The sequence below is a fragment of the Euwallacea fornicatus genome, chromosome 13, assembly GCF_040115645.1.
Source record: "Euwallacea fornicatus isolate EFF26 chromosome 13, ASM4011564v1, whole genome shotgun sequence".
Classification (NCBI taxonomy): domain Eukaryota; kingdom Metazoa; phylum Arthropoda; class Insecta; order Coleoptera; family Curculionidae; genus Euwallacea; species Euwallacea fornicatus.
This window is the reverse complement of record NC_089553.1, coordinates 4482641-4502531: the sequence shown is the minus strand read 5'-3', so window position 1 is coordinate 4502531 and position 19891 is coordinate 4482641. Positions and strand designations below refer to the sequence as shown.

Here is a 19891-nt window from a genome sequence, read left to right as displayed (position 1 = left end):
TTATATTCATAGTATTATAATTATTAAATTATATATTATCCCAAGTGCTATAATGGGTTTTTTCCTTTAAAAAAAAAGTTGAAATAAAATTGAATTTGGGCCCGTATCAGTTTAACCCACTGGAAATAAATGATTTCTTCTCGGAAAAAATGACATTTGAATATGTGAGTCTTCGTCAAAAATCGCGGATTTTTTAACCCATTTTCCATGTATCTGCAAGCTTGCGGAACCGCGGACCGAATAGGGGTACTGAAAACAATAACAAAACCATTCTTTTCCTATTTACGAGGCGGCGAAAATCTTCTTAAGACACAGGGTTTAGAGGTGCAGCTGGGCAGCGTGAGATTCAACCGACCATTACGTTGCCCGCCTACCCGCTAAAACCACCTCTCCTGTTCTACCACGGAATCTCCTTTCGGCACGCTTCCGGGGCGCCCTTAGCCCCCCCGCGGACAATATAACGAAATATATGACTTAACCATGGCCAAACCCCCCAAAACCTAAATCAACCTAACCAAACCGTTCCTGCCCAAATAGAAACAAATATATATATAACATAATTGAAAAACACATATGATGAGTTTGGCTATGGTGAGCCTAGTTTACATCATTTCAGGGGGAGGGGGCTCAACCTGGACCCACGGGCGATGGGTAATGAACTAGCGAAGAATAACGGAAAATGGGCGACTTCCCAGCGAATGATGGGAAGAATCGTGTGGGTAAAGCGCGAGAGGGAGAACGTGCGTAGGAGACGGGCGTGAGATGCGCAGGCGAGGAACCTCGGCAGTCACTAGTCCGCGAAGGGGGGAGAGGGTTGAAAGTGCGTCGAAGGTATGCCGAAAGGCGATTCCGGCATACCTTCGCTTGGAAGAGGGGAGGCGGTTTTAACGGGTAGGCGAGGGACGTAGTGATTGGTTAAATCTCTCACTACCCGGCAGCTCGTCCAAGCTGGGTGTCTCGAAAGATTCCCACTTCTTCGCAAACGAAGGAAAGCATGGGCTTCGTCGTATTATTTATCATATTTTTCGATTGTTGTATTTTGCCCCACCCAGTGTCCCCGTTTACTGCGCAGGCCCGAAAACTTCCGGATGCCATATGAGAAATTACCAAAAAAAAACCTGCGATTTTTTGAAGCAGTCACATGTTTCAGTAACGAAGAAGCCGTTCATTTTTGATGGGCCAAGGCGATGCGTCATCTTAAACTTTATTTATATCGATTTATTAATAACAATAAATAAATAAATAAATAAATAAAATGAAAAAAAAAAAAGTGTGAATGTAAGAACGCCATTCCTTTCCAATTATTTCGAAGAAGAAAGGCCTAATTGAGAGCACTTTTAAAATGAGGTGCCACTCGTCCACCCTTGCCGTTTAATATTTCACAAGGGGCGGTGCCCTACTCAAAAGGGGGGAATGTAAGTATGACTTAAAATCAATGTAGATGATGGATTTCCAACTGTTATCGAAATCGTTTAATGAATTTTGTGTTCGGAGTCATCAGTTACATCTAGACAATATCTATGGAAGTGTCATTTCTTCGGCGGTTGTAGCTTAATTATGCCGCACTGTTCGGTATATAGTGAGCCGTACAACTCGAAATTAGGACGTTTTAATTAAAATGCGCTTTTATTAAATTAGTCCCTCACGTCGAACACGATATTGCCAATGTTATCTTAGTTGATGCGTTCCAGTGCTATTAAGGTATTGATTGCATCATGTATATCACTCGCAAGCATATTGCTATTACAGGAAGACGTTAGCCGGTGCAACACCTTAATTAACCCAGATGGTGTAACACTTGAGGTGCTCAAAAACGACATTTAAATTTGCATTTATTCGCCAATTTGGCGAATAAAAAGGACTTTAATTACCCGCCACGCAACAGATGTTTCGGCTCCACTGGAAATCGAGCGCCACCGTTAAGACCAACAAAGCAGAACGCGTCTTCCATGCTAATTCAATCGGGTCCGATTTAATTAAGTTTATCTGAAAGTTCCCAAAATAAAGGGTGAAAACCTTTAGTTTGCGCTGGTCGCGACAAGTCTTAGATTCGGGACCTAACTGGTAGGTACCGGTTTACCGTGAGGGAGTTCTTGTCCGCGGTGCGGCGGAAAACACTCTTATTCGCTGAAATTGGGAGATACGCAACGCGTGCTTTACGGCAAAACTCATTAAAGGTCAGCGAGCTAACTTTATCTTATCCAGCCTTTCCCCGTATTTCGACCAAATCTCCCCTCGGATGTAGGCAGGATCGCATTCGGGAGGTAGGGGAGGAGGGGGGTCTCTCTAACTCAACCGTGCGTGTCCTCGTTAAAAGTGGCACTTGCCCCAAATTTGACAGGAGCGTCTTGAAAACGCGAATGCCTAAGATCTGAAGAAGACACTGGGGACCATTTTCAACCGTCATCGGTGTTGTCGAATTGTTCTTGGTCTCCGCGACTTAAAGATTTTTTTAGCAAGCTTCAATCCGAGGTCTTGAAACTAAGCTGCAAAGAACAGGTTAAGAACCAGCTTCCACGGTGACTGCTGCCGCCAGACCGTTGTTGGGTTCCCCAGATGGAGAAGATGTAAATACGCAAAAACGTGTTTTATTTCCAAGGTGGACGTTCTTTAGGTCGGTTTTTTATGAAATGACGTGCGCCCTCTAGTGGAGGGTGAAAACAACTCCTAACAACTTAAAATGGGAGGGGGTCGAGTTATGCCTCTCTCCAAAGGTCTTTCAGTGACCCTTTCAAATGTACCTTTTTTCCCATTGAGAGGTTTTCGAAAAATAATGTCCAAATTGTAAAGAAGCTGAAATTCTTGAGTTTTTTGTAAAATTATTATTTATTATTGTCAATTTTATATCGTGCGTTAAAGGCCGGCATTAACGTTTTACAGGCAGATCATCTTCGTTTTTAATAAGATAGAGCTTTACCGCACTATTTTCTTCCCGTTAACCAGTGGTTACACGATGGGCTTTCTGGCAAATGGAATGGTCGAAGAGAAGTAGGTGAGTGGCCGCCGCGACGGCCCAATTTAATACCCCGGATTTTCTTACCCCGGAGGCACCTTAAATCTCTTGTTTACAACGTCCAGCATCAAGATTTTATAGGATTGAAGAGGAAAAACTGCCGCTTGTAGGGAAATTCGAATAGAAGTTTTAGCGAATATTAAAGTGGAGTTCGACAAGGGACCTTATTATCGTTGAGAAAAAAATGGACAGTACCCGAAACAATTAAAACATTAAGACATTTCTTCTACAACACAGTTGACACCTAAGCTCGTTTACGGGTTGGAGGTGATTTTCCTAAAACCTCTCAATGGAAAAAAACAGCATGCGTTTGGAAAGGTAATTGAAAGACCTTTCAAATGAGATATAAGTCAACCCACCTCCTCGTTCAAGTTTTTAGGGGTTGTTTCCACCCCCGTTGGAGGGTGCGTGCAAACTTAATAGAAAACCGACGTAATGAATGCCCCGTTGAAAATAAAATCGACGTGTTTTTACATATTTACACATTTTCCGTAAGCACCTAAATGTCCCGACGGAGGTCCATATTTAAATTGGTACGCTGGATCTATGCCAGGACTCCCAGGCGATAGGGGAAAGAGGAATTTTCCCCCCCATCAATTGTCTAGTAATTGTGCTTGCAGGTAATAAGTTTAAGGGTATATCGGACGTAATTAGAATTGTAATTACAGGCAAAGATGCCAAAGTATTTATGATTGTATGTACATTTGCGTAGATTTGGAGAGTTAATTTATGCTTAGGAACTGTACACAACATAAATTACATAATAGAAAAAAACGCATTCTGGTTATTCATTTTTACATAGAGGACCGAAAGACTCGCATTTATTCGTTAAAGTTCGGAGGAAACATGTTTCACGAACATGCCGAAACACGTTAAATATTGCTTCTAATTGTTCATTTTTCGACGTGATAGGTACGTACACGGGGCCACCCGTGTAGTAGATAAAACTGCTTTTTAATTTTTTTCTTATAGACCCCTACGTACGTCACGATTCTTCTGAGTTCTCTGAGAGATTCTGAACACGTTTCGTGTAAGACGCCCATGTCTAAATTCGGCAAGTGTGGAAAAAAAACACAAAAAATTGAAATAATGGTGGAACCATTAATACTTAGAAAATGACAATGTTACTTTAATCTAAGCATTCAACTGACACAGTCAGGAAGTCAGCACGACACTGCTGACTTCCTAACAGTAACAAGCCGCGATTCGGAACCTTGAGTAATTTCATTTCCTAACTCTTCCGTATTGTTGGGCTTATTCAAATACACCCCGCGAATCAGATGACCGCACGAGAAAAAGTCCAAGGGGGTGAGATCGGGCGATCTAACGGGCCACCCTACTAGCCTGTTGCACAAACATTGTTAAATGTAACCGTTGGTGTGTTGCATGAAATATGTTCGAAATTGCTCAGAGAACTCAGAAACGTCATGAAGTACGTGATGATTCATAAGAAAATAACGAAAAAGTACATTTATCTAATACGTGGGTGACCCTGTATACGTGACACGGCGAACAACTAGGGACAATGTTTGACATGTTCCAAGATTTCGTGAAAAATACATAATTCATCGAATTTTCAACGAATTTATGCGGAAGTTTCGGTCCTCCGTGTGCGTCAAGGACTAAGACATTTAGGCCAACAAAAAATCAACGCAATTCGCAGATGTTTCGTTAGGAATTTCCACTTTTCTAGCTTCGAAGTGTACAAAAACCATTATAAATCATGCTTTTCGATAGTTTTAATGCACTATATCTTGTGTGCTAATTCCTCATCCACAGTTCCTTATACAAGCCAGGCACGTGGCTATGTGCAGCCAATTAGTGTCGGCAATAAAGTATGCAGCCCCCAGATTATGCGAAGGGAAAGGGGAGAGGGGTACTTTTATTGCAAGAAATTGGAAATCACCGTAATTCCCCGAAGAAAATTGGGGTTCAGTAAAAAGCATATACACGGATCTCGGAAAGGGAGTTAAATTATTAGGGAGTTAAATTAGAGCATGCAATACTAACTAAGGGTCTTTGCGGGGTCGGATACACAGCAATTTGAAACCTGATTCCCTTTTAGGCGTTCCCTTTATTTCTTAAGGGAAAGTCATTATATTTCTTCGTTATTGTAGGTGAATTTTACCTCTAAAAATACTGATTAAATTAAAAGGCTTTCAAAGAAATTGACATTCAGCAGCAGGCTGCAGCTTCCTCAGGAAATTTCATCTTTTTAAGCATCGGGCATTGAATTGCAAATACCTCTGCTCGAGGGAATAAGCAGACAGTAAGAATAATGAGGATTTTTCCTCCGATTTACTCGGACCAGACTTACTTGAAGCACTAGTTTTAATCAAAATCAATCAAGTTCCAGAGTTCTGTTATCACTCCCTCGACCCATCAACAAGACGCAAAATACGGATAATTTATTCGCTCTAAATTAGTGGATCTCCAACAAACCTGAGCTGGTGGAACACGGGGCGGGGTTCACAACGGCCAAATTAGACCCCACCACGGCCCTGGAAAGTTGGGGCGTCAGTGCCGGTCGCGAACCCTTATTGAGGCTCTGTCCCGACCCGCTGGAGCTACCAGGGTTGGACCGGTCGCCCGAAATCTCAGTGACGTTTACTCGAGGTTTTGAATTGGAAATTTCGGTTGCTTGTTTCAGGACCTGGTATATCTGGTCGACTTCCACGGCCCGGGGCTCTTTGGTTTAAAACAAAACATCCGGAATTCAAGTTAAGTAGTTCGATCACGCCACCTTTTGCCTAATTGATTTTCGAGATATAGATATTGGACATTTGTGTATTAAAATTATTATCCTGGTAGATTTTCGTTGACGAATTGATAGCTTTAATGCATAAATTGAAACGGTACAACGCGATTGCATTGAGCCAACATAAATTAATTGAATACCATTCCAGTGCACTGGATGGGGATTGCGTGGAACATGATAGCTATTATGCTACACATTTATATCGGGTAACAACTTCCACATACTTAAATGGGAGTCCCAAAGTAGTAAAGAGAATAATTAGAATAAATTTCCCGTACAATTTTGGAAATAGGAAAAGCGCCCTTTAATCAATACATTAACGTGACTTTAAGCCGAAATATTCGGTTGTTATCCAATTCTTGCTTTGATGAACAACAGAGAAACAACACGTCTAGACGGTAGATCGGCAGTTTACATATGGACATTAACAAGGGATTTTGGCACAGTGGTCTATCGTACAAATTTGAAGGCCAAAATTCAAAAATAACCATCGAAAAACAGGCAGCCGGAAGTACGAAATGACGAAGCTCCGTCTTCCTTGTTTTCCCCTTAATTAGGAATCGCCGCATCGACCCTTCTTAATGTACAGGGTGTCTTAAATTCGACGCCCCGATACCTGTTTCACTAACGCGGAAAATTACATGGAAAAATTTAAACTACGGGCCCTCGATGGGGTTGGATGCCTCCCAGTTCCACCTGAGGAAGTTCGCTTGCAAAATGTCTAAGTAAGGAGTTGTGACGTCATCGACGATACTTTTTCCAGAAACTAACACGAATCCTGACGAAACTATGTCGATAATATTTTCCCACACGACTTTTGTGAAAGAATTTTCTTCTCATGCGTTGTCGTTTGAAAGTCACAAGTAAACAAGTCTTGAGAATTTTAGCAAACATTTAACTTTGCAACGAGCACTAAATAAATAACAATAAATTAGTTTTTGTAAAACTAAATAATAAAACGAAGCAAAATAAATACAATTTTTAATTTAAAATATTTTCAAAATGATTTTCCCGTTCTGCAAGGGCCATTTGAAGTCTTCACCTGACTTCAGTTTTAGGAGCGTTTCTTAATATTCCTTCGACTCGTTGCAAACATTTCCTATTTTCCCTTTAAGGGCTTTAAATTTCTTGAAGGAATTTAATAAACTTTACTTTTAAGAAATCCCCACAAGAAAAAGTCCATGGGAGTTAAGTCGGGAGAACTCTCTGGTCAGCGCACGGGCCCGTCGATGCTAATTCAGACTTGTCCGAAAGTGTCATTTGGGTACCGTTGCACAGTACGAGATATAGGAATAAGCCAACGCTAGTCGGATATTTCGGGATGGATTTTTGCAATTATTCCCAGTACGTCTCTGCTCACACCTTTTAAACGATGATACATGAGAAAAAACGTCTTTAACGAAATCGTGCGGAACTTCAGCTCCTCTATGTATAGGTATGCTGTAAGCATCCTTTTTCCGTTAAAAAAGGCTTGAAATTTAAGCATAAAATAGAATGACTTCCTCAAAAATCGGCCAAAGGAAAAACGTGATCCTTTCCTTTAATGGAAGACCGAACGTGAGTGCCAAATGCACAAAATACGAGCTTTTTTAGAATATTTTGAAAAAGAGAAAAAATGCATTAATCAACTTTTTTCACCGTCAGAAGGGACTTAAAATTCTTTGTGAAACAAGACAGAAGACAAGAAGAAAGTGTTTTTTTCCGTGGAAACGGGGTGAGCTTTCCCGTAAAAAAATACGAAGAGGATCAAATAAGAATAACAAAAACAAAGAAATGCTGTGGCAAATGAAACCACGCTGACCAATACCGGTCAAGAGGAGGGTGTTCCTCTTTACGTGGAAGAGAGCGTGGAGGTCGAAGCCACGAAAGATGAAAATTTTCCTCGATTTTAGGAAAACAAGGAATCAACCTCTTCTTCCGGCCTTCTGAGAAGGCCTTTTCCCGGTCGAAAAGAAAGCACGAGACGTTGAACACGTCTATGAAATGAAGCCAACCTGAACACGCCATTGGTCGAACACCGAATCTCAGCATTAACAAAACGTATTATTGAACAAATGTTTAATCCTCAACTCCCCTGTATTTTTCGTATTTTGTTTTATTTTTGAGATTTTCTTTTCGTCGTGCAAATTTCTCAACCTCGTGGAGGGAAATACCTGCAGAGAATAGCTGATTTCTGAGCGACGTGAGGTGACTCTGAAGGAAAATTTTAGACCTTTCCAACAGTCCCTAATAGTCGAAGGTAAATTTCTCCGGGTCACTTAGAGATATTTCAAATCCGCAGATCTACGGACGATAATGAATTTTTACGACATTCGGGTAATAAAAACAATAAATAATTTGGATAACAAAAAAATAATAATAATTTAAAGGAATCTGAATGGTCATTTCGGTTATCTGAACAATTTCAAGAAAGGCAAACCCGGCCGGGTTCGAGACCAACTTAATGCCCTTTCGACATTCTACCGGTTTCAGATGGAGAATAATGAAAATGTATAGCAGGAGAGCGTAATCTCGTTATGGCTGGAAGGTAACTAATGGGTCGGGAGTGTCCTGCACGGTCGTCTGGCCGAACTTGTCCAGGTAAAAGTTCTCACGTAAGACCAGAAATTCCTATTAATGTCGTTGGATCCGACTTGTGCCAAGTAGTACAGCTAGTGAAGTTGTTAATTTCTTTGAAAAAACCGCAAGTAATGTTCAAAATTTTATTATTGGGTCAGAAGTTGCATCCCCCTAGGTTTAGTTTTTGATGGAAAAGAATGATAGACGACTTTTCAAAATGGCGGATGTGACGTTACGAATGACTTTTTTCCTGGTGTCCTGAGAGAGCTAGTTTTTCCGACCAATTTTTGCCTAAAAGGCCTCTTCTCCAGGTTAACGTTCGAAAAACACCGACTAAAATGAATAACAAACGTCTGTCCAGCAGTCTAGTGACGTCACATCGGCCAGTTTCGAAAGTCGCATATCAATCGTTCCCATCAAAAACTAGACCTTAGGACATCACCCTTCAGACCCGATAATAAAACGTCGAATTTCACTTGCGGTTTATCCAGAAAGGCGTCGGGCGCGAGGTTCGAAAGACTCTGTATATTGGACTAAAACGTCTTAGGGCAGAAATAATTAATATGTTAATTAAAACGACGGGCTAATTTCTATAAAAACGTTTAAATTGATGCCAGGGGAAAAATAGCCATTACGGCCAGATCCTTAGTTTCCATGGAAACTGTCTTGACGTTACAGTTAACAGCAAATTGATAATTTAGCCCTCAACCCTTAATAGTTGAGCGTTAATTTATACGAGCGACCATTAAGTACGAGCTCGCAATAAGCGGTGAGCCGTAAACGTACTGCGTTGATTGATGGTTTTTTAAATGATCACCCTGTAGTTAGTCTGCACATTTTTTATTTTTAGGATCAGTGTGTTAGTTCGTCACACGAAGCAAAATTTACCTAAAGGAACGGGGTCGTTGGTCACGTGAAGAACATTAAAATCAATCGAAGACGACTGCTTAACTGACACCCTCCGATTTATGGTCGGCATTCCACCATCGGCTAAACCTAAATTGGACACAAGATTTGTTCATCTAGATAATTAAGATCGGTTTATTTGCTTGAGAAAACGTCCCTAAGGGGATGAAGGAGGACGTAAACAATTACGCACACCTTGTGGCTTGTGTGTCTGGTTTGGACATTGGAAAATAGCCCTGATTAGCTAGAGAGGGGCGAACGTTTTCGATGGGCTCATACAGGGTGATTTTTTAGCTCGCCGACAAATTGAAGCAGACGAAAGGTGTGGTCACTTTGAGAAAAAAAATGTCACACGGACATACGCCCGATTTAAATTGTTTAAGGATTTGGAGGGCTTCAAAGTTCCCTGCAGGTTACTTATTTATCGCTAAATATGGCACAGATGAGAAAGTTAAAAATAAAATATTATAGCAAAATGTCCCCATTTTGCGGGAATGAGTGCTTCGGAACGACGAAGTAATCAATTTTTCATCCGAGGCAACGTATCCGGACAATTTCTTATATCAGAAGCAGCCAGCTGGACTCTATCTAATAACTGCTCTCGTGCGTTAATTGTCTCTCGGTACACAACTTGTCTCGCACGACTCTGAAAATAGAAATCCAAAGGATTTAAGTCGGGAGGTCGCGGGGCCCACGAAACTGAACTCGAAATAATTAGTACTAAACAGGTACTGTGGGGAAAACTCTGAAGTCGTTTAAATCCTTAAATAATTTAAATGGGACGTATGTCTACATGAAGTTTTTCTCTTGAACTTTCCCGGGCTTCCATTCGAATCTGCTTCGTCGGCGAGCTAAAAAATCACCTCGTGCGGTTAAATAAGCGGTAAAGTCGAGTTTAAATTAATCGGGAATACGCACTCACGAATAGGAGCAAACGGGGGGTTTCGATTTGCCGAATAAATACGCGTGAGCCCTGTGACACCGAAGAAGTGCGAGGAAATCCAAGGGCGATTTAATATATTTTTATATGGAGGGATATAGGGTTTCAAGGGTCGCGGAACACAGGATCATCAATCGCACATTTTAGGGGTTCCTGAAGTGAAATTCGACGTTTGTTCTCCGTAAAATTCACGAACGTAAACTAGTTTTATGGCGAGACAATAAAATCTAGACATGAACTGCTTACTTTCATCGTCGGCGCTTATATCCGGCACTCTCGTCTCGATTTCGGAAGTAGATTTTTGCCTCCGAAGAAGTTTCGCCTTCGTCTGGCACTTCTGCGCCTCCTTCTGACACTCATGATGGACATTCATTTTGCATATCCTGCATTTCATGCCCTGCCGTGTGTGACCTAAAACGACGGAACATTCATTAAATATTCAGTGGAGGGAAAAGTTTTATAATTCGTCTAGCGAAGGTCGAAATTTGGGTCAGAATCTTGTTGCGGAACTTTGCGAATTTCGAGGGGAGGACCGTACGAGCGGAAGAACCTGCGTCGGGTCTTTAACAATGACGACTCAATTGGTGGTTCTCTGTCTCCTCGAGGGGACGAAAAATTCTCTGGGCCCATCGCGCACTGCGAAAAGGTCCCACCTAAATTTTCCCGCAACCATAATTCCTTATAAATAACTAATTTTTTCCATTTCGTGCCCGATGGAACAGCTGAGAGCCATGAGAATCAGATGCGACTGCGATCGCAACTGAAAAGTTCTCGATGTTTGTCCATGCAAAGCAAAAGCGGAGAACTTTGCTTTACGACGGCCCCGCTCGGTGCTCAACTGTTGTGCAACTGTTAGGGATACTTCTGACTGACCTTTAAACAGATATAAATGGGAGCTCACGTAATTTCTTCTTTTTATGTGCAGCTACGCTACGGTCGCACAAAACTGTTAGCTTTGTCGAACGTGACCATTGGTGCGCTCAAAATGGAGCTGAAAGATTTTTTTTTGTTCAAAATACCCAGCTTGAACCCCATTTCCCATATATAACATGTTTTTCTATTATGGTTCTTGAGGTGTGGTCCTTAGCGCGAGGGGAACAAATGAATTCCTGAAAACCGTCGAATCGCAGACGTTTCGAAGTTGATCGACATCTTCATTATTCACATTCTTTTCTCGCTAGTTACAAATATTCGACAATTAGTGAACGCAGTTTATGCTCCTGCGGTTGGGGACACTGCGAACATACCAGGTGTTATTTCAGTAGGTGGCCACACTTCAGGGGGTGATTTTCGAGCCGATTTTAAGACCGAAAGCTTACACAGGCTGACTCATGAAAAACGGGCGAAGCCAGAACTCAGTTATTTATTAACGAATTTTGATGAACTAGGAACTAAATAAAATAACACCGTTCAGACTACTCAATAACGTCAAAGTTGATTTTTTTTTAAATTCAACTCCTGCTTCAGGCGTCAACTTCAGAATTTTAAATAAAACTCCGTATTTTTTATATTTTTTGACAGATTTTTTTTATTTCACGATGTATGACAAGTTAATTTTAAAATAAATTTTATCTGAGAAAAATTTGAACAGCGTGAGTTATGAATCGTCGTGGGGCCACGTCTGTTGTTCCGTGGTCGTCTGCATTTCATCCCACCTTTCTTGTTGTATCGTCCGGTTCAAAGACGCCTGGCGCCATGGACAAGTGGGGCCCATCAGGAGCTGGCAAGAAGGGACGAGATAAAACCGCCCGCTCGCCGGCCGGACCTTTCTCCGCTGGATGTTTGGCCATGACGCTGCTTTCAAGATAACGTTTATGCTACCCAGAAAAAGTCGATATTTTAAGACAAGAGATTGTAAATGTTCGCCCGAAAATCGCTATTATAAATTGTTATTATAAATTACTATCCGTGGTATAGTTAGAAGATGCTATTTGTGCGCATGTCGGACCATCATTAGGGAGATTTTCCATGACGATATGAGGTGTTTGTTTTCTTTTAATGGCGAAAAAATAGAAAGGGCAAAACCAACGAATTCGCTACCAAACGATCGCTTCTCGTCCCTTCCAAATCCCATCTGCCTGTCCCTTTTTGGTCTCGACTTTTCCGGATCTCGCGAGTCCTTCAAATCCAAAGGGTTAAGTTCCTGCTAGTCCCTGTTTCCCGAGAAAAGCTCGCACACAGGACCTCTCGATTGTGTCCCTGGTGGTAGCAACCTCGTTCGACGGTGCTTTGTCTTAAGATGACCCTGTCAGCCTGCCCTTCGTCTTAATGTCGGCTCTTAATGTTGCGCTTTACAACTTAAGGACCAATAAATCCCCGAAAATCCTTTTTGCGACATTCAATGTGTTAGGATTCTCGAAAATATAAAATTTTTCAATTAAAAATTATTTACATCAACTCGTTACACATACATTAAACTCAAAAAAATATTTTCTATCAAGAAATGTAAAAACATACGGTGTTTTGGTAAAAAATTCTAAAGCTGACACCTGAGGCAGAAGTTGAGTAAAGAAAAAATCAACTTTGACGTTACTTAGCAGTCTCACCAATATCGTTTTATTCGGTTTTTAGGTCCTTAAAATCAGTTCATAAACGTCTGAGTTACAGTTGCGCTCGTTCCATATGAAACATCCGTCCCGAACTGTACGCGCCATATCCGGTCCGGTAATGCTTCGTTTCCAAGATACAGCGTGTCAAACTTTTCTCAAAAAAAAAATAAAAGAAAGTTTTTTCGTAAAAATCTTAACAACCCTTTGGCAGATTTCATTAATATTTGACAGTGTTGTATCCAGCAATTATTTCCATCTGTGCGCCACTGACTTTTTGAAAACTTTAAAATTTTTCCTGCATCACGCACAGGCATGGCCACCCGGGCCGCCGGATTTCAGCCCGTTGGAATTTTTCCCTTGGGGGGCGTGTAATGTCCTTCATTTGTTGAACTCCGGTCAACGCCGAAGAAGAATTAATCAAATAGATACGAGATTCATGTAATCAGATGAGATATACGACGGAAATATTTCACGTGCCAGCAATCGATGTTAAAACGAGCCGAATGCCTGTATTGAAGTTAAAAACGTTTCCAGCAATTATTGTCAGTTTTGTGTTATTTATCGTTAAATAATTGTTTACTAGAATAAATTGCCTAACATTTGTTTAAGTGCAATTTTAATGATGCGTTTTTCGTGTTTCACCTAAACTTTCGGCGTTACCCCCGTATCTGCTTCCACAGGGGAGTTGCACTAACACCGATAATGTAATAAGTAAATAACGTAAAATGTAATAGTCATGATATTAATGACATTGACAAACGACTTAAAAACATATTTAAACATTTGTTAAACATATAAAAATTGGCGAAATAGACTATTTATTATCAAATCACAACTCCCTTGTGGAAGTAGGTCGTACCGCTAGCGACCAAATTCAAAATATCTCGTACACAGTGACTTTTGACAATTTATAACAAGAGTACCTTTTTTAGGAAAAAACGAACGGGGGATCCACTTTGATAAAAAAAAAAAGTTGCTACGAGGACGCGCGAAAAAGTAATCATAATTTGGACGTTGACTGGTATATTGCGTGTGGCGCCCCCTGTAAATTTGACGAAAATTTTAAAAGATATAAATTCGGCACTGCGAAAAATCCCAAAATATCAGATTGCACGGTTGCATCTTAATATCTGCGCGAATTATTAAAAAAAAAAAAGAAAAAAAGCCAAGTTTGCCATCCTGTATCTCAAAAACTGAGCCGCTTTCATATGTCATGTGTCAAAATGCTGTATAAATATATATTTATATAACGCTTTCACTTTAAGAAAAGGTCTCCTATTGACTGATGAAGTCCTGCTACTATAAACTGGCGCACCCTATATATAATATATATATATATATACATGATCTAACACGAATGTGATTACATATTCGGCAAATATCGAATTATTAGGAACGTACGCGTAAATTTCTAACTCCACTGATTCAGTCACTCACTCAGATACGGATTTCCATCATAAAATATTATTTGATGATTTATTTCCAAAATCCAAATTTGATCAATTTTTCGAAATTCATACAACGCATAACATCGAAGCCGACGCTCTGGTTGTGTTCGTTATTGTTTGAACGGAGCATGGCAAATGCATAATGGACGCCATGGAAGGTTCGGAGGTAATCAACTCTCCATCCAATTCTTATGCATTAAGTTATGCGCCACGCAAATCTTATGCATTACGTTGCGCGTTATGCACATCTCATGTATTACGTTACGCCTTAAACAATTTATTATGCATTATTTCATGCATTATGCAATTCTTATGCATTATTTTATACGTTAAGCGCTATATAAGCCAAGCACTAATGAAATTTAACTTCGTTAACTGCACGTTTCAATCAGTTGTACAGAGGGGGGTTAATTGCACCCTTTGACATAATAATTAGCAAGCTGGCATGGTTTTTGTATACCCGAAGGGCATGTAGCGTAATTAAGGCTGTTACCCCTTTTTTTGCAGCGGGATTTATTAAAGTTAAAATTTCATAACCGCTTAATCTGCGATATACTGCACTCTGGCAATTTCACTGAAAAAAATTGTTATACGGAAACAGGATTAAAGCGGCGCTTTAGATTTTTTTCATAAAGTTTAAATCTTCTATTCATACTTTTTCATGTCGCCATTAAGAGTCTATACGGCGGAATAATTTTTCACACAAATAAAAAGATTAAAAGTAAAATAAAATCGCGAATGTTGAATAAACGGTTCCGACGTTGTGGCGAGGAAATTTTGACTTTTTTAGATAAAATTGTCTATATTGTTTATTGAAATTTAGTAAAATTAAAAAAAAGGACTTCATGCATTTTTTTTTTTTTTTTTTTTTTTTTTTTTTTTTTTTTTTTTTTTAATTAGTGTTGGGCCTGGAGCTCAAAAAAAAAAATACAACGATTCAGCTCCACTTGCTTCGTACAAAACGTCCCTTGTTTGAATTGTAAAGGGTGCCGAATAAATTTTCTCAATTCTGCAAATTGGGAACGATCTCACGGTTTCCGATTTACAGACCTGAAATTATTCGTAAGGGGACTGTTGGACGCGAAAAAATCATGTTTTTTATTGCCCGTTTCGGGGTAGCTGAGAGGAGACGCCGCCCGCCCCTGGCCGGCGTAAAAAAAAATCGACTTAACTGTTTCATCGGCGCCCAAAACTTCAGTATTTTTACGAGTTTTTATGCTCTGAAATATTCATCAAAAAGGCATCGTGCAAAAAGTCCATATCGACGATTTTCCTTTAAGTTTTTCTAAGCCCTAGAACTGGACACCCCGTACATCTGGCAACTGTAAATCTGTTTGTACCCGCAGAATGAAACCTATTAATCCCCGCAATACAACAAACGTGATCGAGCGTGAATAATGAGTTCATCGCTCATGCCTGATATCATTTGTTCCTGAGAACACCCTCCGGCAGTAATAAGCTCCATTGGTAAACACGTTGAAACGTGCGGTGGGGAAAAATTTCATCTATAATTTTCGATTGAAATAAACAATTTTTTTTCGCATTTTCATTAAGATCGAAAGTGCACGAAGTCGTTTAACTGAAAATGTCTCGCCGGGGAGAGAAGTCACATTAATAGTCATAATTATAGCAAATTTTAAAAATTTTAAATAAAATGTATCTATTCGGCTAACACCCAATATACGTTTTTATATTATTTATCTTCCACGGCCGTTGATGTTTAAAATGCATTCAAATGGAACATCAACAATTCCTACAAGAAACTATCAAAACATGTTTTTTCAATACCGGACAAAAATACGGCAACTCTTGGAATTTTAAAATTTCGCTTGATTAACAGACTTGTGCGTTTAAAGACGTTTTATATTCTAAATTAAATCGACGATTTCCATTATGGGTCGAGGTGAAACGATCTCATTGGAGATCGGGAAAATTATCATTGGGCGGTGTAAAAGTGGCGAGCGGCAAAGCGAGGGTTTGGGTGTGCCCAAGTCAATTGTATCTCGAACTATTTACAAATTCAGAAAAACAGGAAGTGAAGCAGCTGTAAAAAATTCAGGAAAACTACAAAAAGAACTGATAAATGGATAATTCGAATGTGTCAAAAAATACATTTCTATCATTCGCTCATATAAAATCACATTTAGAGGAAACGGGCCTAGCTCGTATCAGTTCCAAGACCATAACAACAAGATTAGTGGAAAATGGATTGTTTGGTGGGCGACCAGCGAAAAAACCATCGCTCTCTACGAAGAACGTGAAAGCCCAACTTCAGCATGCGCAGGATCACCAACACTGGACATCTGAACAGTGGAAATTGGTAGATTTCAGCGATGAGTCCAAATTTAACTGATTCAAAAGCGATGGCCCATCATACGTCAGACGACCCAAAGGCGCGAGGTTGCAAAAAAGGTTGTTTTACCAACCGTAAAACATGGAGGAGGTTCGATTATGGTTCGGGGTTGTTTCTCTGGTTTTGGTATGGGTCCGCTTCACAAAATAAAAGGTCGCGTGGATCGGTGCACGTACCGAGATATCCTCAGGAATCACTTACGACCATATCTTGAAGAAACCGTGCCACTGAGAAGCATTTTCCACCACGAGATAATGACCCCAAACATAAATCGAAACTTGTTTCTGAATGGTTTAGAGAGGAAAGGATAGAAGTCCTTGCTTGGCCGTCGCTATCTCCCGATCTCAATCCCATGGACAATTTGTCGGAATATGTGGATAATAAAATTCGGAATAATACATATTCCAACTTACATGATTTATTTCAGGCACTTCAAGGAGCTTGGAAGAGTATTGATAACAATTACATCGACAATTTAACAAGTTCGATGCCACGAAGGTGTGCAGAAGTTGTTTAGCAGCGAGGGTATTATGCAAGATGTTAATTATTGCACAATTCTTTTGTAATTTGTTGAAGTTTTATTACTCTTTATAATTATTTTGGAGAAGTTGCTATATTGTTGTCCAGGTCGAAATGAATATATTTTTTTATTTTCGTATACGAATTATTATTGTTTTATTGCTATATACTTCTATCACCAACAGTCATTGCGGATTCGTATTTTCAAAACCTGTTTTGAATTTAGGCCGTTAAGTCTAAATTATTTGAAATTTTAAAGAGCTGCTGCAATTTTGACCACCACTGAACTTCGCGGAGCACGTTCTCGATGCAAAAGGACTGAAAGTATCAGAGTTCGCAACAATGTCGAAGTTAACAGAGCCGAAAAGAAAGTAGGAGAGACCTGTACGCTTCCGTGTGGCCATCCATTCGATTCTCAGCTCACGGGGTCGTCCCATCGCAGACGCTTCCATAATTCGGAGAAGAAACGTTTTCTTGACCCTTGCAATTGTACATTTCGCAAAATTTCTCAGCGAGTTTAGACCTATCGGGTGTCACAGAATCTCCGATCCTTTTTCTTCTTCCAATTTCAAATATCTTAAAAAATGTGGGGTGTCAGATTAAAAAAAAAACAAAAAAAAAAACAAAACAAACAAAAAAAAACAAAAAAACAAACAAAAAAACAAAAAACAAAAAAAAAAAAAAACAAAAAACAAAAAAAAAACAAAAAAAAACAAAACAAAAAAAAACAAAACAAAACAAAAGAAACAAACAAAAAAACAAAAAACAAAAAAAACAAACAAAAAAACAAAAAACAAAAAACAAAACAAAAAAAAACAAAACAAAAAACAAAACAAAAAACAAAAAAAAACAAAAAAACAAAAAAAAATGCGAGTTTGCATTGTATGTTTTTTTCGCGCACCCCGTATAAATGGAAGCATTTTTAAAATGCGCCCTGTAAGATCGTAAACACAAGCTTAAAAAAAACAGTTCTTCGTCGAGACCGTTGGGCGAAGCCGCAATCGTTGGGCCGTCCTGTATATAGTTTTTGAAAATCGAGCACCCATCGAAACTGTCTCAAAATTTATCCCCCTTCAACCCACGATTTCTCTCGTCGGTGGCTTATGGCTAAACCGCAAAAGAAAATAAGAAAAAAGGTGCCTGTCCAATGCTTTTATTAAATTAACATTATTTGTGCCCCGTCTGGCTGGAAAACAGGGTGTAATTTATTCGAGCACTGTTGTTATTGTATCTTGCATGAATTTCCCCTGTTCGCAAACAAAAATACGGCAGTCCATTTATTTCAGTACACACTCTATTCCCATGAAAAATTGATGATTATTTACTGTTCAGGTACCGGCCAAAAACGGAAACTTTCGGTAAAGTGGCCACTTTATCTTCAGAATCGTAAATACGACGATGTCGGAAGTAATTTCGACACACCGCGTATAATGCCCGGTGAAGGGGGACATGGGGGGGTACTCTTAAATGAGACAATTGAAAATCTGCCAAAAGGTCGTGAGGAACACGACGTCGGCCCCTCCGGGGGGGGGGGGGGGGGTAGGCCGCCTTCACTTACCCCTCAAGATTTGTGAGCAAATGTCGCAAGGCGTGATTTTCTTGTAGGTGTACTCCTGGAAGTTGTGGGCGTCCGGGTCTCCCTTCAGCAGTTCTTTGGTGGCCGCGGCCCCATTTTTCCTAAACGGTATTCTGAGTCAGTCTTTCGACGTGCCGTTCGACGAAACAAAAACGGAAAACGTTTAGCGATTTTGCATCTGTCTGTTATCGAGGATAACTCCCAGGCTTGTTGGTTGTTTAAATTAAGCGGCGCCGCCCGTGGGTTATGTTTAACACACGTCATTACTCAAAGAACAGAGATTGCGGCAGGAAATTGAATTTGAGATTTTTATGCTTAAAAGCGAGGAATTATATCGCGACTCCCAAGGCAATTTTAAGTTGGAAATAAAGAATTCCGGTCTTCAAACAAAAGTTAACAAGTGATGCAGATGCAAAGTCGCTTCACAAAGGAGCGAACTTAGATACGTGTTCAAAGAATATAGTGTTTGTTTGGGGGTTCTTTCGAAAACACATTTCTAAGATTTGTGCACGAGGAGAGCAATAAACATTTAATACAATAACAAGACACAGGACTAGCGCCCTACATTGGCCCCACCTAATTGTGCAACTTTCACAACGGCTGAAGTAATACGTACTTTGTGTTCTGCAGACGTATGTACAGGATGTTAAAAAAGTGCTAACGACAACGAGGTTGCTCAGAATGACATGATATCAATCTAATTTATGCGTGAATGAAATCTTTGATGATTTCGAGCTGTAGAGCTGAGAGCTATTGTAATTTAACTTTAATCCGATTTCGGAGTTGCTTTGAGGTGATGACGTCGCGTTAGTTAAGAAAACAGTGCGGCAAATAGTGAAATAATTCGTTGGAGTTTGTCACAAATTAATTTTGATCGGTGTTCGTGTCGGAATTGATAAATTCGAAGCTTTGTGGATGGTGATAGCTTGATAATGTTTAAATCAGTACATAAAACAAAATAATGCGTCAAATTCAGGGATTCTCAAACATTGTCGCCACTTGCTCATTTAGGGCTTTCCCAACGGAATTTGGGAATCTCTGAATGGATAGTGATAAATGTTAATTACCTCATGGACATTATTGTCGACACGGCATGGTACATTTGGTTTTTTGGTCTGTTATGGATGAAAACATTAGAGAACAACATCAATAGAAAAGTAAAAAGTCTACCAAAGAATTAAGGATGACTCTACTGGGTGTCTGACGCTTTAAGGCGGGCTGCTCACGTGAACACGGGGCCTAACGATTGAATTACATGAGCGATACATTC

The 19891-nt window shown here is 39.9% G+C and overlaps 1 protein-coding gene across 14 annotated transcripts in view; it reads right to left on the bottom strand.

The window, feature by feature from the left end:
- Stacl (Stac-like) overlaps positions 1–19891 on the bottom strand; it is a 129377-nt gene that overhangs the window by 17677 nt on the left and 91809 nt on the right. For 9 of the 14 annotated variants that reach the window (XR_010732745.1, XM_066289611.1, XM_066289610.1 and 6 more), the window contains exons 11-15: positions 19689–19736; positions 18604–18722; positions 10423–10587; positions 9219–9326; positions 5456–5701 (exon numbers count right to left, since the gene is read on the bottom strand). Coding sequence is in view for 13 of the 14 variants with exons in the window: in XM_066289611.1 (XP_066145708.1) it covers positions 5456–5701; positions 9219–9326; positions 10423–10587; positions 18604–18722; positions 19689–19736 (686 nt within the window). In the remaining variant the exon portion in view is untranslated. The remainder of the gene's footprint in view (positions 1–5455; positions 5702–9218; positions 9327–10422; positions 10588–18603; positions 18723–19688; positions 19737–19891) is intronic. The other 5 variants (XM_066289615.1, XM_066289619.1, XM_066289618.1 and 2 more) reach the window with 4 other exon arrangements.